Source organism: Chelonoidis abingdonii, chromosome 25 (assembly GCF_003597395.2).
Source record: "Chelonoidis abingdonii isolate Lonesome George chromosome 25, CheloAbing_2.0, whole genome shotgun sequence".
Taxonomy (NCBI): Eukaryota; Metazoa; Chordata; order Testudines; family Testudinidae; genus Chelonoidis; species Chelonoidis abingdonii.
Genome location: NC_133793.1, coordinates 12,402,349 through 12,423,514, shown reverse-complemented (window position 1 = coordinate 12,423,514; position 21,166 = coordinate 12,402,349). Strand labels below are relative to the sequence as shown.

The following is a 21,166-nucleotide window of genomic DNA, read 5'->3' as shown; positions in this document are numbered from 1 at the left end:
TGTTTTGTCAATGTGTGAATGGAGCTCCAAGTAGCCACTCCGCATATATCCAGTACTGGTACTTCCTGGAAAGATGCTGTGAAGGCAGCTTGTGCCTCTTGTGGAGTAGATCCTTACCCCTTCCTGGGGAGGAATACTCACTAATTGGTAACTCTTGATGATGATGCAACCAGAAATCCATTTAGAGATTCTCTGAGAAGATATTGCTTGTCCTCATGACATTTCTGTTACAGTGACAATCTTGGTGATTTTCTGACCAGTTTGGTCCTTTGCAGGTAGACTGCAAGGGCTCATCTGACATCCAAGAAATGAAGTCTTGTTGTCAACAGAAGCACTGGGTTTTGGGAAGAAAATCAGGAAATGGAAAGACTGGTTTAGATGGAATTCAGAAAATACTTTAGGGAGGAATTTAAGAAGAAAGTGAAGGGAAACCTTTCTTCTTGTGAAAAATGGTGTATAGTAGGTTGGCCATGAGCGTTCCTCTCTCTCTCACTCACCCTCCTGGCCAAACTAAAGCAACTAAAACTGCAACCTTTGTGGAAAGGTGGGACATAGAGCATGTGGCCAAAGGTTCAAATGGTGGCCTGATAAGTACTGACGGGTTAGACTGAGATGCCATTGAGATGTAGACTTGACCACTGGTGGAAAGGTCCTGACTAGGCCCTTTCGGAATCTAACTGTTGTTGGGTGAGTAAAAATGGAACGCTCATATACTAGGGAAGGAAGGCACTGACTGCTGTGAGATGGAACCACAGCGAGCTAATGGAAAGACCCAAATTCTTCAAAGACTGGAGATAATCTAAAATGACTGGGATATCTTCAGATTCTGAGGAAGACTAATTGTGCCATCCCAGGCGAACCCATCTCTAGCTAGGTAGCATTTCCAAGTGGAGTCTTTCCTATTCCATACAGACTCCCGGTGCTACTAAAAGATGGCAGCAGAAACAAACTCACCAACCTGACCTTGTGGTTGGAATGATCTGCTAGGAGCCAGTTGTCCAAAGTATGGGAAGACTACATTGCCATGGCATTTCATTTGGGCTGCCATCACTGAGAATACAATCATGAATAGCTTGGGTGCAGTTGCTAGTCTAAAGGGAAGGACTCTGAACTAGTAGCCTTCCTGACCTACCAGGATACGGACACATTTTCTGTGGGACAGATAAATATCCACATGAAAATAGGCATTCAAGTCGACAACTGTGAATCACATTCCCTCCCATGGAGAGGGAATTATTGATGCTAGTGTAACCAAGCTGAATTTTGAATAAAGATGTTCAGTTATCAAAAGACCATTCTCTCTCTTTTTTGGGGACTAAGAAGTATGGGGAATAGAACCCTCTTCCTTGATACTGAGATGACATTCCTTCTAATGCCTGTCATTAGAGGAGAGAGTTAGAACGTAAGAACATAAGAACGGCCATACTGGGTCAGACCAAAGGTCCATCCAGCCTAGTATTCTGTCTACCGACAGTGGCCAATGCCAGGTGCCCCAGAGGGAGTGAACCTAACAGGTAATGATCAAGTGATCTCTCTCCTGCCATCCATCTCCACCCTCTAACAAACAGAGGCAAGGGACACCATTCCTTATCCATCCTGACTAACAGCCATTAATGGACTTAACCTCCATGAATTTATCCAGTTCTCTATAAATGCTTATAGTCTTAGCCTTCACATCCCTCTCAGATAAGGAGTTCCACAAGTTGACTGTGCCGCTGTGTGAAAAGAAACTTCCTTTTATTGTTTTAACCGCTGCCCATTTATTTCATTTGGTGACCCTAGTTCTTATATTATGAGAATAGTGATGTTGAGAAAGGAATATAGGAAAAAATTGAGTGATGTTGAGAAAGTGAATAGGAAAAGTAAATAACTTTTCCTTATTCACTTCTCAACATCACTCAATTTTTATACCTCTATCATATCCCTTTAGTCTTCTCTTTTCCAAGCTGAAAAGTCGTAGCCTCTTGAATCTCTCCTCATATGGGAGGCTCTCCAAACCCTAAGCATTTTAGTTGCCCTTCTCTGAACTTCCTAGTGCCAGTATATCTTTTTGAGATGAAGCGACCACATCTGTATGCAGTATTCAAGATGTGGGCGCACCATCGATACATAAAGCATAATATATTTCCAGTCTTATTCTCTATCCCCTTTTTAATGATTCCTAACATCCTGTTTGCTTTTTGACGCCTCTGCACACTGCTGGGACATCTTCAGAGAACTATTCCCGATGACTCCAAGATCTTTTTCCTGATTTGTTGTAGCTAAAGTAGCCCCCATCATATTGTATGTATCACTCACTCACTCACTCACGCCCGTCACCCCAATCGGGGTATGGGCTGCAACTACAGATCTCCAGAGTCCTCTATCCTGGCCATTCGCTCTAGCTGGTTATTGTATGTATAGTTGGGTTGTTTTTTCCAATGTGCATTACTTTACATTTACCCACATTATATTTCATTTGCCATTTTGTTGCCAATCACTTAGTTTTGTGAATCTTTTGAAGTTCTTCACAGTCTGCTTTGGTCTTAACTATCTTGAGCAGTTTAGTATCATCTGTAAACTTTGCCACCTCACTTTTTAACCCTTTCTCCAGATCATATGAAATAAGTTGAATAGGACTGATCCTAGGACTGACCCTTGGAAACACCACTAGTTACCCCTCTCCATTCTGAGAATTTACCATTAATTCCTACCCTTTGTCCCTGTCTTTAACCAGTTCTCAATCCATGAAAGGACCTTCCCTTTTATCCCATGAAACCTTAACTTATGTAAGAGCCTTTGGTGAGCACCTTGCCAAAGTTTTTGGACTCTAAGTACACTATGTCCACTGGATCCCCCTTGTCCACATGTTTGTTGACCCCTTCAAAGAACTCTAATAGATCAGTAAGACATGATTTCCCTTTACAGAAACCATGTTGACTTTTGCCCAACAATTTATGTTCTTCTATATGTCTGACAATTTTATTCTTAACTATTGTTTCAATTAATTTGCCCGGTATCAACAGACCTACTGGTCTGTAATTGCCAGGATCACCTCTAGAGCCCCTTTTAAATATTTGTATTACATTAGCTACCTTCCAGTTGTTGGGTACAGAAGCCGATTTAAAGGACAGATTACAAACCTTAATTAACAGTTCCACAATTTCGCATTTGAGTTCTTTCAGAACTCTTGGGTGAATGCCATCCGGTCCCGGTGACTTGTTAATGTTAAGTTTATCAATTAATTCCAAAACCACCTCTAGTGACACTTCCATCTGTGGCAGTTCCTCAGATTTGTCATCTACAAAAACTGGCTCAGGTTTGCGAATCTCCCTAACATCCTCAGCCGTGAAGACTGAAGCAAAGAATTCATTTAGTTTCTCCGCAATGACTTTATTGTCTTTAAGCGCTCCTTTTCCATCTCTATCATGGAGGGGCGCCCTTGGTTGTTTAGCAGGCTTCCTGCTTCTGATGTACTTACACATTTTATTACCACCTTTGGAGTTTTTGGCTAGCCCTTCTTCAAACATCTCTTTGGCTTTTCTTATTACATTTTTTACTTTATTTGGCAGTGTTTTTGCTCCTTTCTATTTACCTTGCTAGGATCTGACTTCCACTTTTCAAACAAAGTCTTTTTATCTCTCACTGCTTCTTTTACATGGTTAAGCCACGCTGGCTCTTTTTTAGTTCTTTTACTGTGTTTCTTAATTTGGGGTATACGTTGAAGTTGGGCCTCTATTATGGTGTCTTTAAAAAGCGCCCACGTGGCTTGCAAGGATTTCACTTTAGTCATTGTATCTTAATTTCTGTTTAATTAATCCCCTCATTTTTGCATAGTTCCCCTTTCTGAAATTAAATGTCACAGTGTTGGGCTGTTGAGATGTTCCTCCCACCACAGGGATGTTAAATGTTGTTATATTAATTAGCCTCCTGGCAGTATTGAGAGAGAGGTCCTTGGAGAGGAATCAGGAAGGATTTTAAGTAGGGAAGGGGGAAAGAAAGAAAAATCTGATGGAATGACCATGGTGGATGATTTCTAGATGATTTCTAGAACCCACTTGTCGGCGAAAAGTGTGAGACAGCCCGCAAAGACAGGGGTAGGGATATAAGTGGTTGGCATCAATAAAGGTAGCCAGTTCTTGACGCAGCAAAAAGTAGCCCTTAGGAGGAGGGTGGATGTTGTGGTAGCAAAGGGGGTGGAAATTGAGGTCTTTGAACCTAGTTGCTCGTGTGGAGATTCAGCCAGATGCTGATGCTGGGATGGTTGCGGAGGGAACACACTTGTTCTATATACCAGCCTCTGGTGTTCTCTCTTTTAGGTCAAGATGTAAGTACCCAGGGAGCAGGGGGTCAGTCTAGAGTCTTTAAATATGTGCAGGGACTCAAAAGTTCTTTCAGTAAACATGTCTCACTTGTCAAATGGTAAGTTCTCAATGGTATTCTGAACCTCCCTAGGAACCCCCAAAGAGCAAAGCCAAGACTCACGCCTCATAATTATATCAGAGGCTTGCTCTCTAGATGCTGCATCCACTGTGGCTTGTAGGGACGTTTTTGCCACTAGCCTGCCTTCCTCAATTAAGGTTTGAAATTGGGCTCTGTCCTCTAGAGAAAAGCTTGTCCTTAAAGTCTGCCAGTCTGAAGTAGTTATTAAAATTGTATTTCACTAACAAGGCCTGCTTGTTAGCGATATGGAACTGGAGGTTCATAGATGAGAATACATTTCTTTCCAAAAGAGTCAACCTCTTCAAGCCCTTGTCAGGAAGGATGGCCTTAGGGTGTTGTAATCCTTCTCTTTCTGTGGCTGCCTGCACAAGTTGGGCTCTGGGTGCATGAAAAGAAATTCAGCTCCTTTGTCTGGGACAAAATGGTGCCTCGTTTCTTTTAAGACTGGGGGCGTAGGAGGCTGGGGTATGCCAGATGACCCTGGCTAGTTCCATGATGGCCTCATTTACTAGGGGAGAGACTTTGCTGGGACCTGTAGGTTACAGGATGCCAAGGAGCTGATGGCTGGGTAACTTGGTCCTCTTCCAGTGGAATCTGGAGATCATTTACTATCATCTGCAGGAGCTCCTGATACTGCCTATGGTCACCTGGCAGAGATGGTGAAGCATCTGCTTCATCCAGTGAAGAGGATGAGTTCCCTGTCAATACCATCAGTAGTTGCGGATTTGGATCACTTCCTCCTCGTACTGCAATGGATCCAATAGATGCTGTGTGGAAGAGGTATGGTAGGGCTTGTGGACAGATCCAGGAATAGTCATATCTGGGAAGAGGGCATCCAAATCTCATTAAATTCCCTGTCAAGTTTCATCTCTGAGGGGATGATGGGCTGGCCAGAACATCTGATTTGTCCACGTACGTGACTTGCCCTTGCTCCACCAATGGGACCATTGGTACTAGAGGGCGAACACTTCTGCCTGAGGGTTCCCATACTGTCAAAGTAGTTTCTTCCTCTAGTGAGGGAATGTCTCTCTGGAGGATCAAGCTCAAAAGGAGGGTGGACTGAGGATAAGGGAGGAAGATATCCTCCAGTGAGGTATAGGTTTCTCTGCATGTCCCGGTGTTCCGGGTTGTCCAGTGGTTGTGACTGACCGTTCCAATATGTCCCAAGATGTTGAAAGTTAAAGTACTTGAGAAGGGTGGGCTGGTACTTCTGAAGAGTCAGATGCAGCACTCTTATATGGACTGGTGGATGGCGGTCTCTGTGTTTAGCAGTCAGAATCAGTGACAGTACCGATGGATCTGCTTTCATGCTTTACCCTTCTGCTCAGGAGTCTTATGCAGTCCTGAGCTAAGAGTGTCTTTTTCTCATGCAAAGCCCTGGAGAATGATTCCTTGGGCTTAGCAGTTCTAGGCTCCACTCGTGAGCTTGTGCTCAGAGGGGTGCTGCTTGTTGGTTGACACTGGTGAATTGGGATGGGGTCGGTGGGGGAGGGGTCTCTCTGGCCTGGATCACAGTGAGGTCTCATGGCCCTCTCCATAATGAGTTTCCTCAACTGAAGCTCACATGCTTCATGTGGCCACAGGGGAAAGAAACAGCAAATGCTGCTCTTTGCTTAGATATGCATCTAACCCAGACAGCAGAGACAACATTGATGCCTATGATTCAGAGAAGGAGCAAAGACGAGAGACAATTCTTGAATTTTAAGACTCCAGGCATAGTCCCAGTGCACAAGGAGAGACTCCCAAGAAATGGAAGAAACTAAGCTAAACTATATAATATTAAACCTTTAACTATGCTAAGTATTAAAACTATTTACAGGCTGATAAAAAACTGGAGAAATCTGTGGACACAGGAATCTGACTCAGGCCACGTGGCAGTAAAAGGGAACTACAGAGGCATCAGCTCACACAGCCTCTTATGTCCTCAGTCTGGAGCACAAGGAGAGCAACTGCGCATATACAAGTGAACAACTAAGAATTTCCACACAGTAGTATGGTGCACATGCATACCCATGTGTGGAATACACATAGGAACCAGCACTTGAAGATATACTTCTGTATTGCAAGAGAACATCCAGCTGATAATGTTTATATTATCCTGCTATATTTTTGATAGTAGTACTGGTCAAGATATCACTTTAAGATCTCACAGCACCTGCTGGTACCATTAACTCTGTGTGCAACACAGTACAAAGGAATGATGCTGCCTTATGAGACTGACAGCCTCTGGCACCAAATACAACTACAGAAGGTACACTGAAGCATTGTAGGTCATACAACTTGAACAGTCTATTTTAAAAATTAAAAAAGTGTACTAGGTACTGATGTTACTGGTCCTCTGCTAACAGACCTCATCTGAGCATCTCCAATTAAAATGTAAATACAGGTTTTTTAAAATAATTATATCCAGTACCACTTATCTATTTTAATATATTTTATCTTCATCATTTAATCTGAATTTCAATAAATCCTAAGTTAAGGAAAAAAATCTCTGCACAAGTTTCAAAGCGCTAGCATCATAGTTTGTAAAAAGTCCCCAGTGATGCCTGGGCCTGAAACAGAGCCACAGGGGAACTCAAACCCACCTCCCTGCTTCAAAGTGCCAATAACTTTTAAAAGAAAATGTGGGTAAGACCAAGAAACTATTTTGCATTTCACCCCACAAGGGAGTTTAGTAACACTAACATAATGAAAATAAATTAAGATTCACAGGATTTAAAATGACTTCTATTTAACGACATGCATTATATATACAATCAACTAATTTACTCAGGAGTTTTGAACTTCACAACCCAAAGACTACAGAGGATTGAAGCCTTGAAGAGAAGGCTCTTCTTTCTGCCTCTAACTGGACTGTATCCCCAATTTTACATAACCACGCAGAGCACACACAAGTCTTAGCTAGGTGTGACAGTCGAAGATATTAGAATGAAAAACGCTGGAAAATAATTAAGACTAATGCATATTAATACCATTAGCAGCCTCTATCCATTTAGGTATTTATAAAGCACCTAGTGACCAGTATCTAGGTGCTGCTGAAACATCCTGAGCTGTAATAAGTCATCAAGGATTAAGTTAAGAATGCAGCCTTCTTCACATAAACCTAGGCAAGGTTACATTCTATGCATCCTGCTGACATGTTTACCCTCCCTTCAGAGTAGCAAATATTCACAACCTTCTCAAATATTCACCATTAGTGCAACAGATCTCAATTACACTACTGGCCAAATACAAATAATGACAACAAGATCAGCACTGCCATGAATTAATGTTTGACAGTGGCATGGTAACAATTGGCCAGTAGGCTAGCTAGATGGTTTACTCCACTCCCTCTTGTCCTCTGGAGTCAGGACAGAGCAAGATGTATTCTTTCAGTACTTCTTCATGAACGCTCTGCGACATCTATCTTTACACTAAGGTATAGCGTGAAACACCTTATTCTGCACCTAATCTGCCTGACATCAGAAATTACATATCTAGTTGTAAGGTAACAACTCCTCTTGTAGCACCTTTTAAGAACATCTCAGTTCTAGAAATAGTAAATCATACTGTTAGCAATAGACATAAAAGGAAAAACACATCTCCTTGCAAGCTATTTAAAACTGATATTTTGTACTACATTAAGCATACAGAACTATTTATATATACACAAATCTGTATATTCATATACTGTTTTTATTTCAATGCTGCATCTTATGCTGATCTTAAGGAAAGCACAGAAAGACAGTTAGCATAGCAAAGTGTATATAATGTATGTATGTGATGCAATATAGAATCACAAAAATGCAGGGCTGAAAGGGACCTTGAGATACTGAACATATACGCAAGTGAGATTTTACCATCCTTACCATAAAAGGTGGTTTTGTGGTAATACTGTGCTTACATATGCCCTGTAAGCAAACAAAGAGGTAGGAGTCTCTCCAGTAGCAAACTGCTTATATACATTTTCAAGAGATACTGAAATTTTGTCAAGTAAAAATTGCAATGTCTCTGACACTCTAGAATTACTCTCCATCTAGAGGTCCAAGCAACATAAGACTCTCCAGTCTAAGAGGAGGGAAGAAAACGTTAAGACCTCATACATAGTGAAGGCAAAATTTTAAGTTTCTTCCTTGATGTTCCTTTCCCTCAAAATGCAGATCAGAAAGATGGTGGCTTACAGGAAGTGGCCATAAAGGCCAACTCTAGGATACTTGGTTAAGGCTCCATGAATTATTAAACGTGGACAAGACCACATCCTAAGGATGCTTGAAAGTAATGCACTATTTACCAGATATTTCTGTGAGAAACAGACTTGTTTGAATGGTATAAATCTAATCTAATGTAAGACATGCACCTTCACAATTCGTTTGGATGATTAGCTGACCTCTAAATAAAAAGATTATTAATAGCTTGTTCAATTTCTTCATGTCCTATTCAGAGATAGCAATTAAGTGCTGGGAAACATTATATGGGGCTCTCTCAGAATCTGTATATAGTTCAAATAGAAACCAGTCTCATTTCAAAGTTATCTTGATAAAGAGATTATTTTATTTAGGAAGTTCAGAGACGACCTGAGTAGAACAAAAGGATATAAACTCTTCTTACCCTAGAGTGATGGCTCTCTTGAACATTACATTTGAACTTTTTTCTAGGTAAGATCCCCCCGTCCCTCCAAAAAAAAAAAAATGCACTTCCTAGTTCCTTCTGACAAGGCAGATATGGCTGTAGAAATCATGGCCTTGTGATGATTGATATTCATTATAGTCATTTCATGGTATTCTCTCTCTTTATTTTTTTTAAACAGGAGTTTCTAAAGTAGTCTTGTGAGAAGCTGATTTGCCTCAAGTCCAGCTATTCTCAATAGCACCATATTAATCTCAGGCCTATGGCTCTTCAAACATAGTGGTAAGTACTTTTTTCTAGTTATAGTGTGTTTTGAGGGCTGGGAGTGAAGGCACAGCTACCCCTCACTTTTGAGACGATGTGCTGTGAAGAGCAAACATTTTTTTCTAAGTAGCCTGGGATCCGAGTTTTAACATCCTGTCCTTTCCAATTCTTGTAAGAACTCATATACAGAAGTGTTCAACACCGGGCACCCATTTCAGGTTCTCCCTTTAGCTTCTGACCCACTGATCCGAATTTCCAGCTTCCCCACTGCTCTTTCCTCCCACTTCCTCAGGACAATCCTCCTACATTTCACAATGAGCCCTACTACTGGGTTTCTCCATTCATTTGCCTACTGAGCCTTATTCTTTTGAAGTGGCATCTCCCCTTAGTCTGTGGCTAAACCTGCATATGCATATCAATGTTACCTTTGATGCTTAATTTAGTTTTAATATTTTTAAATAGTTACAAAGAAAAAACTGTATATTATGGTTTCAGTATATACTATTTGGCATCAATACAATGTTCACATTTGTTTTTAATAGGAAGTTTATGATTATGGTACTAAAAGGGTCTGACACTTTTCAATTAAACTGGTATTGACACAGCAAAATCCTGAGGGCACAAATGGGAGCACTAATCTGAACTCATTACAAGTATTCAAGCAGTACTGGCCAAAATCATGAACATTCTCATGAGATAAAAAACGAAATTAATGTTTCACTCACTAACTAGATTCTTCCTAGCTAAAGTTCTGAAATACTGTCCAGCGAGCCTCAATCAACGCACTTATGAGAGTAAATAGAGATGCAAATGAAATATTTTAAGGTTCACTATTACTGGACAACGTGCGCACAATTCCATGCACTCATTATAGATTTGTCTCCTTTCTTTTCCTAGTGCACACACGTACAGGTGCACACCCACCCACACGTATACTTACACATTAACTTTCTAAAATAACATTGTGTACATAAAGAAAAATATAGACACAGATTTTAGTCCCTTTCATCCAAGCGTCTTTCATTCTTTAATAGCCCCTTAGTGGGAAACCGCTTGCAGGTCTCAGCAATGATATTATTTCTACACCTATACTCTAGAGAATGCAAATTACAATGCAAAGAGTGGGCTGGCTCATCTCTGTCCCCTGACTATTATATACTCGGAAGCAACTGCCCACAAGAAAGAGTCCCACCTTCCCTCTGCTTTCTGAGCCAGGTGTGTTCAGCCCAGCTGAGCATCAAATCTTGGTTCTCATACAACTGAGTCATTAACAATACAGTCAAGTTTAAACTCAATTATAGATCATTTGAACCAAATAATCCAGATATATACAAAAGTGCTACAAAAATAAGCCGTATGCAAAGGTTTTGTTAAAGTAGTCAAAATAATAATTGTTTTAACACTAGAATTATGATCTGGACATACGGCTCTTTTACATGTTTTGATAAACTTAACAACGCTATTAGCCAACATGCAGGTACAGGATGTGTACTTAACAGCATGTTACTTCCATTCACATGACCATTAGTACACACACTTCAGTCAGAGTAACACAAATTGAAAGAACATATCTACAGTGCACCAAGGGAATCAAATTCAGAAACAGATTAATTTAACCTTACAATAAATAAGTACTGCTTTTAATGAGGGTTTCCCCCCCCCCAGAAAAACACAAGTTAGACAATATTTTCATTCAGAGGAGAGTTCAGCTATGAAAGATAAGCAGTGATGCTTGTGCAAAGACAGTAGTAAGACCGAAAAGGATCTTCCATAAAGAGGACAGTTGAAGTAGTCTGTTCCTATGTACATACATCAATTATCCCTAAGAGAGCCACTGACACCCAAGCCTTTTTTAATTAAAGAAAAGCAATTTGTATGCTAATATTGTTTTCTTAGAAAAGGAGTGGTTATGGATCAGACTCTGTACACTGTTGTGAATGATCTTAAGCCTTTTGAATACGTATTTGAGACTGAATTTTCCGCACCATAAGCACTATAAATGTATACAAGAGCTGAGTTTAAGAATAAGAGTAACCTTCAAATCAAGTCTTTTCACAAACTGCTGTGCAAGAAGTCTGAAGTGTAGAGAAGCAAAACGCCCACTGTCGGCATGTCCACTTCAGCGCTGAAGACTTTCAGACAAGGACTCAATAGCTAACATGCTTTTTAAAATTTAGTCTGTAGATCACCAAGGCTCAAATTTCAGTGTATTATTGCGGGTCTGGCAATCCATTGCCACTCCTTTAGAATTCCAAATCATACATTATACAAGGTAAAATATTATGATCAAAAACATAGTTGTAGAGTGTTCGTAGGACAACGAACTACAGAGATCAGAGGGCAACACATAGAAGATGCAGTCGACCATTCAAGAGCTGTGGTCATGAGGTTTCAATTAGGCCCTGTTTCCGATCACAGAAAGACCAACCACCACACAGTTAGTGCAAGGACCACAAAAAGGGACATCATAAAGGGAATGCGTGGAGAAGAAAAAGTACTAAAGTACAGGCGGCACTTTTTGAGTGATTTCTGCTCCTCAGGAATTGGAATAGAAACCTTTGGAAGAATATCTTCTTTTGCTTCCTGGGGCACTGCTGTCTCAGTAGGCATCTGCTTTTTTATTTTGTCTTCATCCTGTACTAATAGAGGACGTTCCTGTGTCTGCATTCGTGGCAGAAGATCAAGAAAGACAGAGAGATGAACAAAAATGACAGATGGGAAGTGCTCAAAATGGTACTTAGGGATGTACAAAGTGTTAGGACAGGTCTTCCAGAGGCTCTGATCAATATTTTATTCCTAAATTGGCAAACTGCTGTGAAGGACAAATTCTGTGGAGGCTCAATCAGGATAGAAGCACTTCAGCAATATCCTGTAACCTATCTTCTGAATATGACCATCTTCATAGAAGCCACTAATCTTAGGGCCACGTTCATGAGTGTTCACAATTTCCCTTTGAGAGAAGGATCATTTAAAATCTAGTGCTCAAGTGTTCCACAACTGAAATTGTTGAGAAAAGTTAAATTTGATGTATTACAAATAGAAATGGTAGTATAAAAAATACAGTCTTTTACAACTTCCTATACTATACTGGCCTTAAAAGTGACATTCATTCATAAGGTTTGACACCCAGATTTTAATGCAGATGATAAAATCTTGTTTTGAAAGTTTTGAAGATTTTGCAAACGAAGACAGTATCAAAAGATTTCCACTTTTTTCAAAATGATATTGTTGTTATGAATACAAAATATTCAATCCCTTCGGAATCAGGAGTATGGAACATGAATGTTTTTAGTAGTAACATTCCAAACTCTGGATTTTGTTTTACATTTTAGTACATCTGAGTCTTCAGAATCTAAAGAATGTGAAATTATAATGAACACAGTATCATACAAATGCTTTAGCACTTGTGAAAATTGTTTGGGAAAATTTTATTGCAGTTTATTCAAGAAATGCTTTCCATCCTTTCAGTTGGCCAAGCATGGTCAACCCTGGTACATCTATGAAAGAAAAAATTTGGCCCTAAGCTCTCTCAGTTGATCCAACCTCCTTTGATCAGTCTTGTGTTTTGGGGCTGGTTCTTTGCACACCCCTAAGTGATGAGTATCAGGGAGAAAGTAGCTAGGGGACTGGGCAGCAAAAGAAATAAAATAAAATGCAAGAGTAACGTGATTATTAAAACAAAAAAGAAAACGGAAAAGGAAAGGAAGACAACATAAAAAGAACAGGGTAGAGTTAAACTTTCATAATTGTTTTTCTTTCCGAATACTCAGTTACATCTTCATGCAGCTTTTCAACCAGCCATGCGCCGAAATAAGCAAATTGAAAGCTGCAAAAGCTGCAGCAGTGCAAATTCTTTAAGGTGTTAGGTCAGGAAGCTGTGAGATATGAAACTACTTAATGTTGCCAAAAATAAAAAAAATAATAATAAAAAAAAAGTTACTTAGCAGCTGCTGTTGAGTTTTTGCTTAGTGCCATTATAACAGCAAAATTCTGCTTCAGAAGCACATATCATAACAGCAGCTTTACCTCTGGCCCACCAACCCTTCTTTCAGAGGACAGGAGAGTGGCTTTCTTGACCTGGACATACACAAAGTGTGTAAAGTTCATTTGTCTTGTAATGTAAGATATAGGAATAGTAGAAAGATAACCCCATATAGAATGCCATGATTTTTGCAACAACAGCATAATGGTACCTCAGCAAAAAGAATTACATTACATTCAAATTTATCTTCCTTATACATTTGATAATAATGTGAAGGCAAACAAACACTATCCATGTGCCTTTCTGCAGGTGTCTCATGTTACGATCATAAATCACCTTCACTGAAATGCCGTTTTCAGAAGGACCATGTCACAGGTGTTGGAACTTCCACAGACAGGTATCACATAGGGCTGGCACCACCCTTAGTACAGCGTTAAAGAATTGCTAACAAGCCACTGTAGTTGTGGGTTGATAAGCACACACTATCCCCTCTGCCCCATCTTGGGAAGTACTCTTACGGATGGAGACCCCTGTATCAGCTCTACTGGAGAGCATCCTGCAGAAAGGCTTCTTAAAATAAAGTTCAGTCATCAAACTATTAAGTGGCTTCATGTGTAACAAATTAACTGGAAACTTCCTCCTCCTCCCCCAAGATTATTCCATGTTACAAGTTCCATACTTGCATGGTTTAAAAGTCAAGCAAACAAAAAGAGAGTCTCCACAGCAACTGGTGGCAGGGCGAGGGGGCCGGATCTACGGGAAATCCTGGGCCTACTGAAACCAGTGAAAGTTTTGCCATTGATTTCAATGGAGCTAGGATTTCACTCCCTCCCTCCCTCCAAGGCAAATAACTATCATTGTTCAAGAAGTTGTAATTATTTTGATCTAGGAGCTTTAATTATGAGTTAAGTAACAGCAGTAGTAATAAGACAAGGCCTATCCCAGTAAGATACTGACTACCAGTAAGGAAGAGACTAGACACAGACTGACTGATCCCTTGGCTTCTCCAGCTTACTTACTAACGAAAAGTAGTAAAATTCTTATGCAACTAAAGAAGAGGCCTATGAATGTGCATGAACTGCTACAAATATGGATAACACTTCCCTAAAAAGCAATTATGTTTCTACCAAGCCATGGCCCAACTCCTTGTATACCCCTGTGCCCGTGTTAGTAAGATATCCCACTGGAATATGGGTACACACAGGCAGTTCCTGGTGCAAGATCAGGGCCGAGTTACATACAAAACTCTTAACAAGGTTCCTCTCTGGCTTATCAAGCCTTGTGATTTTTGGTTCTTAGAGGCACCATCCAAAATACGTTTTTTCCACCCTCCATGGCTTGTGATAATATCCTTGAAGCTAAAATTTAAAATTACAATCCACATCTATTTTGACATTTCCCATTTTGGAAGATAGACTTACCCCCACCTATATTTTGAATAACCCAGATCCCAACATAACTATTTAAGTCTGTGCTCTTGTAATGTTGAAACTGATAGCAAGAAAACAAAATTCTAGTGGCAACATCAACTAATGTTGCTACAAAGCCAGATAGGAAGCTCCAATATTGTTTTATACTGTATCACATAAGAATTGTGACTTAAGCTAAAATAAATGAATCCCTCAGCAACAATGTTGTTCTTAAAACCCACCAAAAAAAGACATCTGAAATGTTCCCAACCAGAAATATAACATGAGCCAAGTTTAGTCCTCCACTATTTAAAGATGTTCCTTTAGTGTCAGTATTTAGTTGCTAAAATATAAAATCAATCAATACCACATTTCATAAAGTACTCACTCCTTCCACTCCGGTGGGGACCTGCCCATTGACGTTAAATGTTCTGAAGGGGGAGTGAGTAGACAGGCGCTTATCCCATTCACTAGGCCGGGACTCGGGGACGGACTCCATAAAGTTCTTCTTCAGCTCACTGATGTTAGCATGATGTTTCTTTATTTCTTCTTGAGTTTTATCATCTAGTCCCTATGATTTAAAAAACTCAAATGAAGAGGCACATAAAAAGAGGCCATCTAAAATTGCCTGTGCTGCCAGATAGCAAGCTGCACTCAAAGTTGTTGATAATTTCCATTAGTTGTCCTCACTCTAAATATACAAAGGAATGTTCTCCTTCCCTTTATTCTACTCCCGGATTGAGGGACAAATTTTAATTAAGTGGAAGATGTCTGCCCCTCTAGCAGTGAGACCTGACATTAGTCATCTTTTACTTCAGCAAAATAGATTATAGTCAAAACACCTGGATTTTTACCTAAAGACGATTTAAAATATCAAGGTACAAAACTAAAAGAACCCCGACAATTTGACTTCATATCCTTCACTGCATGTTTTCCTCTTTTTCTGTTTTCCTGAATAGCTACGGGCAGCTCACAGATGCTGTTAACATTCTTAAGAGTTTGTTTCTAGTTTCCACTTCTTCCCCTCCCGTATGAAATTATCTTTAAAAAGCAACCTCATAACCTTCTTTGCCCACACCTCATTCTTTCCAGGAACTATACCAGTGGTTTCACGCTAGTGAACAAAATATGAGAGGAGAAAACGACTCCTAAAACTAACTGAGCATCTACTTCACATCAGAATAACCAGTGCACCCAAGCTAAAACAATATGGGTATGGAAAATGTTAACTCTCTATTCTGTGATGCCAGGTTACAGCATAAATGCACAGACTTCAACACAAGCCCACAATTCAACTCTCTCATGGAAAAACAGCCTTGCCTTGCAAGTAAAAACAGAGTTTGTTTAAAACAAAGCCTTTTGAATAAAATAGCCTTAAGCTAAACAAAGACATTTCAAGACAGAGCAAAAAACAAGCAAGACAGAGTCATTGGCAAATTTGATTTTGCAGATTCCATTCTCTATACATTCAATTGTTTTTCAACCTACTAAGTCACTTACTTACACAAGACTAAATTGCTTGCATTTGCTTTAAATTAATACCTGCCAAAAGAGCCTACTCTGTCTGGTCACCCAGTCCCGCGACCCTGCAAGCTTACCAAAGACAGACTGCCTTCAGCTAGCAGAGATAAAAGAGTGCTTCATTAATATAGCTCTCTCTTTTGGCCTATCCATGGGGAACCAATAGTTTTAGCTTTTCTCCCACATGAAAACATGGGATGAGTGCCTGCTAGTTAGAAAAAGCATGAAAATGACTGTTGAAGACTCCATGGTAAACTCAGAAGCTGGAATCAGCAACACATGCAGAGGAGCCCTGCCACTGACTCTGGATTGAAAGAACACAAAGATCACTCCTCTTGTTTAGCCTGCCCCTGGTAAGAAGCACTTTGTTCACATTTGGACTTCCCCTGCCAGAATAGTATTAATGTGGAAGCTAAAGGTAGCAAGATGTATCCCACAGAAATTTGAATTGCTTTTGTAAGCCTCTTTTAATGAACGAAGCGCTCTAATAATTACACTTTTTTCCTGTTCCACCTTTTTATAAATTTATGAAGCACAGAAGTTCAAGATCTGAAGGAGTAACTGTTTTCAATAAAATAAAACAAAAAACATTTTCTAGAACATTTTCCCACACTCAGCCAGTCTTCTGGATTTAATCTGATCTGCCAAATACACAGAATAAAAAGGAAGAAACAATAGGCAACGCAACCTTTTTGGTTGCCCATTTCTAGCTGAGGGTCTGTGAACACCTGTAACAAAAGTGTTTCGGGTGGCAGGAGAAGGCAGTAAGAGGTTGAGGAGGCTGAGGCAAAATGAAGTGCACTGGAGCACACAATACATGTGCCAGAGCCAAGTACCACACTAGCAGGAAAAAAGCATTTAAGACAAATTTTCATTGAGAATAGATAAACAATTAGCTTATGCATGACCTAAACAAATGGTAGGTGAAATCCTTGTTGCATTCTGACTGTAGATGACTCCTGTTGACCATTTTACTGAAGTCCAAAAGCTTAAAATTGTAGCCGTCAGAAACCAAAAGCCACAGAGCTTTACATTAATATTTTAAAAAAGGCAGTTAGTACATTTCATTTTCAAAAGCAACGGCTGAGGAAACCCCTATCAGCTGCTGAAGCTGTAATCGTTAATAGAAACACAACACATAGAGAAAGTCAGTACCAGAAGCCACAAAGTGTCTTCCATAACAATGTATAAATATATGATTGGAACGTTCCAGTCTTCAAGATCTTGTTTGCGTGTGAGCCCTCTAAATTTTAAGTTTCAGTATCTTAAAGCTGACTATCCAAGACCTACACCTGCGCATGAAATGACAGAAAACAACCTTGCACCCTCAGAATACATGACAACTGACAGCTGAGCAGTAGCATACTGAAGTATATTCAATGGTACACTTCGCTAGGGACAGTAATTACATCTGACACTAGGGGACTTGCTATTGACCACTGGTTTGTTCCAATGTAGGAGACCTGTATGTTTCCTAGAACACATTAGAACAGGAAAGTGTTTAGAGAAAAATTACAGCAACAATGATGGTAAATTCTATTGGCAGTTCTCTGAAAAGCAAAAAAAGGCCTCATCTAACATTATTGTTAGCAAGCAATGGTGGCATGAGCCCTTCTGAAGAATGCTGAACAAGACTGCTGTATAGTTTACACAGCTTGCAGCTTTACTGTCAGTCTCATTTGTATGTGCTCAATTGTGATTCATTCTTGATTCCATTCCCCTCTTTTTTTCCTTGTCTCAGTCAAGGAGAGAGAGACACACTCTCTATATACTTGCATCCTGCATGATTCATGTTATTCTGAGTTACCAGTGTAGAAATTCCTATATGTGGACTGAAGGAAAAAAACATGCAATAAAGTCACCAGGATTCTAGAAACAGATTTAACACAGGACTATCCCAATCATATATTTTTCTGGTAAGTATGACAGAATGAAAAACAAAAAAGGTAGGAGAAATGACTGCACATCGTTGTGTTTATTGTTGACATGCAAAAGCATATTTTTTAAAAAGTCTTCATGCAACAGCATGCAAAAACAAATTCAGCAGCAGAGGAGGAAGAAAAAGAGTTCAAGAAAGAATGCAGAAGGTCCAGGCAAACGCAACTGAAATAAGCGTCAAGTTCATACAAACCTCCAACATTAAATTGCTATGCCTGATATAAATGTTTTCACCATCTAGTTTCTTTGATCTTTTCTGTGAAAATGAAAGAAAGGGGGAACAAAAAAAAAAAAAGAAAAGCACAAAAAATTAAAATGTTGTTCTTGCGGGAATCGCAAATTGGCAAATAAAAAAAGTTAAATAAATGTTTGGAGCGCAGCATTGTGCCAATATGAGATGGGCCATAAAACCACAAGAACGTGTGTAGAAAAGTCACCACCAAGAAATGGAGGACCTTGCTCATGAACAATGGAATAATGCAATAAGTTTCATTTAAAGAGACAGTTCCCAGAGTTCCATTGGCTAATTTGCATTGCTACAACAAAGGCATCCTGCTCTCAGCAAATGAGTGTTCAACATTTTCTATGGAAGACTTGCAAAAATTAAGACATTTTCAACTTCCTGATAACGAAGTGTGTATGGTGCTGCATTAAATGGTATCGTACGTGTAGTTTTTCCAGTGCTTCCAAGCCTTTAAAAAGCATTTTATTAAAATGTGTACTACAATTAATATACTTGAAATACCTTCAGCATTTTACATATCTTCTCTGTCATGTACCCCATAAAACTATAAATGGGTAAGTTTTTGCATTTCCTGAAACGTTCAATGTACAATTTTCTTGTGCTTGTTACTAGCTTTATTTCTGTACAGAACTGTGAAACACAATTCATATTCGAAACAGAGTACGTTTCTCACTAAAAAGTTCTTTAACAGAGATTTACTTAATCTCAGATTGCCACTGGGACAAAAAGCTGAATCGTTTTGAAAACAAGCAAAAGATACTTGCAGATTAAAAATCAAAGCACATGAAGAAATTGGAGCACTGTCTTTTTAAATATATTAAGTATGCATGAGTGATATGGCAATTTTGCTTGAAAAGTGTAAAATGGCTAACCTTCCTCATTCTGATCGGCTCTTCCTCTTTTTCTGCAGGCTGCTGTTTTGCAGTGATAAAAAAACAAAAAATGTTGGTTCATTTAGTTATGTTGAACCTTCATTTTACAACCTTTTTAAAAAAATGTGAACAACCTAACTGATAATTATCAGCACAAACCTGGGGCTGGTCACCATTTGTGGTAGGCAATGTGACCTCGCTGTGCGTTTTCCCCACCTACATATAAGAAATAAAGTGGTAAAAACATTTCTTGTTAGTAGATTTTTGGAAACCACTCAGTTTCAAAACACAGCTGAAATATTAAGTTGATTCTGAAATGTGTCAACGTGCAGGAATCAACATGCAGTCTTTTGAAGAGGGTTAACAAGGGTTAACAATTAACAGTGACAATTTGTTAGTTCAACATCATCATGTTTCTAAAACTGAAAGTACAATTAAGACCAGTGTTTCAAAAGACCCCAAGAGCATTTATTTAATAGCTCCACCAAAAGATAGGCTTTTTGTTCTAAGGATATTTGGAAGCCAATGTTTCCAAAGATTATCTACAATTTGATACCCCAATGAGATCACTGTCAAAAGTGACAAGTTCAAATTAATAGACGTACAACTTTTCAAAGACAAAAAATAAAGATGTTCTTTCATGGTGATCATCTAGGCTGACCCCCTGTATAACACAGGCCATACACATGTCTATAAGTATGTATTTACATTTGTCAGCCAATTGACCTACCAGTACCACTGGAACCGAGTCTTTCATTCCACATAACTGTAGAGCTAAGAACCAATATTTTCAAAGCTTTTAAAAAGTTAAAAGGAATTGAATTCATCCAATTTACATAGGCAATCCAGGCTGTAATAAAGATGGTATGCTTACATTTGATGGGCAGGATAAAGACCAAGAATCATTCAAATAAAACTGCACTGCCTGCTAGCCTATCACTGAAGTAACTTTGGAAAGATTACCTTGATGGCCCTGTTGAAATAGCAATACCACCACCACAATAATGCAGGAAGAATGTTGAAGTGGGATAAAGTACAAATACAGGAAACATCACAAAGATTGGTTGTCACAAGGCAAAAATAGTTATATATGCAAGGATAAAGAAACAGGTGATTAACCCAAGACTAGATTCGATTATGGAGCAGTTTAGGAGCTTCTAGAGTCTACAGGATTTTTCAAGAATTCTTTCTACACTAAGCGCAAAGTAAACCTAATATTGTAACTACTTGAAAAATCGATCGGATAAATGAGGGACTGGGTGAATGGAATTATTTTAAATGCAACCATTGTATGGCATTAACCTGTTTTACCATGTTTAAATTATCTGCAAGACTCCATTAGACTTTGGCACTCATCCTCAGTGACTCAGTGCTCCTGCTCCACGACTTATGACAAAAAGTTCAGAGCTCTTAACTAGTTGGCAATGGTGTACAGCCATTGACAATTTTAAACTGTGGTGTCATCAGTCCAAGTGTGGGTTGCCAAAAGTTGTGTTTCATTAATCATATAGAAGGTCCTGTTGACTAACTGATTTGTTCACCTCTCATATGTGTTTTTATATACAGAGATATATAGCAAGTAGACTATGCAAGGAAGAGAGGCACTTACATATCAGAAGAAATACACTTAGTACTGTATGTTAAGGAAGCTACAAAGTGGTTAACATACAATGACAATGTGACACTGATTATGGTTTTGAATTGTGGTTTTGAAGGGCCAAATTCACCAGTTCTAAGTGGATGCAACTTCATTAGAGTCAGAGATTGACCAGATGTAACCAGGTCCAAATTTGGCCCTATGTTTCCGGATTGCCACCAGTTTTCTCCAACCAACAGGAATTCTTAATATCCCTACAGGGATTCCTTGAAGACTGAAAATAAAGATTTCTTGGCTTGTCTAGGGGGTGGT

At 39.3% G+C, this 21,166-nt stretch overlaps 1 protein-coding gene across 50 annotated transcripts in view; it reads right to left on the bottom strand.

Annotated features, from left to right (window-relative positions):
- The window catches only part of EPB41 (erythrocyte membrane protein band 4.1), a 156,516-nt gene that overhangs the window by 30,906 nt on the left and 104,444 nt on the right, over positions 1-21,166 (bottom strand). For 10 of the 50 annotated variants that reach the window (XM_032802789.2, XM_032802805.2, XM_032802809.2 and 7 more), the window contains 4 exons: positions 19,417-19,473; positions 19,258-19,299; positions 18,335-18,397; positions 15,071-15,253 (listed from right to left, as the gene is read on the bottom strand). In XM_032802789.2, coding sequence (XP_032658680.1) covers positions 15,071-15,253; positions 18,335-18,397; positions 19,258-19,299; positions 19,417-19,473 — 345 coding nt within the window. Of the gene's footprint in view, positions 1-9,190; positions 12,918-13,317; positions 13,369-15,070; positions 15,254-18,330; positions 18,398-19,257; positions 19,300-19,416; positions 19,474-21,166 lie in introns of those variants that run through there. The other 40 variants (XM_075060946.1, XM_075060930.1, XM_032802803.2 and 37 more) reach the window with 13 other exon arrangements.